Source organism: Melopsittacus undulatus, chromosome 11 (assembly GCF_012275295.1).
Source record: "Melopsittacus undulatus isolate bMelUnd1 chromosome 11, bMelUnd1.mat.Z, whole genome shotgun sequence".
Classification (NCBI taxonomy): Eukaryota; Metazoa; Chordata; class Aves; order Psittaciformes; family Psittaculidae; genus Melopsittacus; species Melopsittacus undulatus.
The window spans coordinates 5,548,248-5,550,698 of NC_047537.1; the positions used below are offsets into that span (position 1 = coordinate 5,548,248).

Consider the following 2,451-nt stretch of genomic DNA (forward strand, 5'->3'; position numbering starts at 1 on the left):
GGAGGGGGGCGTGGCCTAAGAGGGGGTGGGGGGGGGGGGGGGGGAGGAGGAGGGCGGGGGCGCGCGCGCGGCGGTGCCTGCACGCGCCGGTCCCGCACGGCTCGCGGCAGCAGCAGCGGGAGCCACCGGCGCGCACGGCGATGCCCGCGCTGCTCCCGCCGCTGGCCGCCCCCTGAGCTCTGTGTTCCCCTCTCCAGCGGCCTCAGGCGCTGCCCCCTCCCCCTCTCCCCTTCCCCTTCTCTTCCCTCCCCCACCTCCCTCCGCTTCTTTATCCTCCCGGTTTATTTTCTCTCCCCCCCCCCCCCCCCCCCCCCCCCCATTCCCGACCCTCCGCACCTCCCGTGTGGATGCGGGCCGGGGTGCCTGACTGCGCGGGTGGCGAGAGCAGATGCTGAGGGGCCGGAGGAGGATGGAGAGCACCCTCGATGCGCAGAGTTTGATCAGTATTTCCCTGCGGAAGATCCACAGCTCCCGCACTCAGCGAGGCGGCATCAAGCTCCACAAGAACCTGCTCGTCTCCTATGTGCTCCGCAACGCCCGGCAGCTCTACCTGAGCGAGCGCTACGCCGAGCTCTACCGCCGCCAGCAGCAGCACTACCCGGACGGAGCCCCGCTCCTCGCCATGCCCGCCTGCCCGCCGCCCCCCGCCCCGCCGGAGCTGCCGGTCCTGCCGCTGCCCGCAGACACGCAGGACCGCGAGGTGCGGAGCTGCGCGGCGGTGCGGGGCGGTGCGGAGCTGCTGGAGGGGCCGGTGTGTGCGGCACCCCCGGAGCTGCAGAGAGCGCCCTGCAGAGACTCGTCCCCGGGCTTCTACCGGGCCGCCGGCAGCGCCGGTCCCGGTGGTGGTGGTGGTGGTGGAAGCAGCGCGGCCCCGGGGCTGCTCTACGCTGCCGGTTGTGACTTCGGGACCGGGGGGGTACCGCACTGTAGCAGCCGCACCACGGTGCTGGATTTGGACACTCACGTCGTGACCACGGTGGAGAACGGGTACTTGCACCAGGACTGCTGCTCGCAGTGCCCCTGCTGCTGCCAGCCGGTAGCGGGGCTCGCCTCCCCGCCGCCCGCACCGGGCACCAAGCGCAAGTATTACCCGGGGCAGGAGGAGGAAGAGGAGGGGGTGGAGGAAGGGGAGCCGGGGGGAGGCGGGGTGGCGGGCGGCCCCCCCTTCGCCCCGTGCACCAAACGCGCCCGTTTCGAGGAGTACAGCGCCGAGCACCCCCAGGACTCTTCCAACATCTCCAACTTGATCTCCATCTTCGGCTCCGGTTTCACGGGGCTGGTGAGCCGGCAGCAGGCGGACTCGGAGCAGCCCCTCAACGGGCAGCTGTGCGGCAAGCAGGCGCTGGCGAGCCTGGGAGCCTGGACTCGGGCCATCGTCGCGTTTTAGAGAGGAGCGGGGAGCAAAGAGAGGGTGGGGGGGACACGGGGTTGGAAGCAGGAAGGGGGGGGGGGTTGGAAAACGGGGGTGCGATCCGAGGGGACAGCGGCTCCGGAGTGGGGGGACCCTGAAACAAAGGCGGGGAGGGGGGAGGTCGGGGTGAGGGGAAGGGGGGTGTGGGGGGTGCCGAGGGGTGCGCAGGGGGGGTGGGAGGGCAGAGCCACGCTAGTGTTTTATAAATTGTACAATAAAGAAACCAAAACCTGAGCCGTGGGGACTTTGTTTTTACAGGGGGTGGGGGAAACAATCAGAGAAAGCAAACAAAAAATGTAACAAACAAACGAAAACAAAACAACAGAAGCCAACAGCGGAGCCCCCACTTAAATAATCCTCTTTGTCCGCTCGGGCTCTCCCCGGGGCCGGTGCTACCGGTGGCAGCGCCACGTGAGAACCGGGACCCCCCCGGCCCGGCCCCGGGACCCAGCGCCCGGCCCCTCGGGACCCCGTTGCGGATGCGGGGAGGGGGCAGCGCCCGCGGCCGGGCACGGATCGCAGGGCAGGAACCGTCCAACTTTTCCTCCCCGTTCCCAGCGGGAGAACCCAGGAGGGCTCCGGGAGCTGCGTTTGGGGATGGGGGTAAAGGAGGAAGGGGGGGGGGGGGGGTTTGGGAAGGGGAAGCGCCCCCGGCAGCCTCCGCCTCAGTGTGCGCCTGCGGTGCCGCAGGTAACCGTGTCCCGCGGCTCACTCTTCCCCCCCTTTTCTCCTTAAAGTTCAACTGTTCCCGTCCGAGCGTCGCTCGCTCCTGTGAAGGGCTCTCTGTGCAACCCCTGGGTTTAGATCCCTAGATATTAATTATTAGCTTTTTTTCCTTTGAAAGGAGAACCTTTTGTTGTAAAAAGGTGGTTTTCTGCTCGGCCTCCCCTCCTTGCCTTTGGTTCTGTTTGTGTCTTTTGCAGCCAGCCCACTCCCAACTTCACGGGCTCCGCGCTGTGTGTGACTGAGGATGCTTTGCTAAACGGGCTGTTGGGGTCTTTTTCTTTTCGCTATTTCCCCCCTTTTTCTTTGTTTGTAAC

General features: G+C 67.1%; 1 protein-coding gene across 1 annotated transcript; it reads left to right on the forward strand.

Annotated features, from left to right (window-relative positions):
* Positions 1-318: 318 nt before the first annotated feature.
* Positions 319-1,964, forward strand: IER5L (immediate early response 5 like). Its single transcript, XM_034067608.1, has one exon. The coding sequence runs from the start codon at positions 389-391 to the stop codon at positions 1,385-1,387; it is 999 nt and encodes a 332-aa protein (XP_033923499.1). The 5' UTR covers positions 319-388; the 3' UTR covers positions 1,388-1,964.
* Positions 1,965-2,451: the final 487 nt, after the last annotated feature.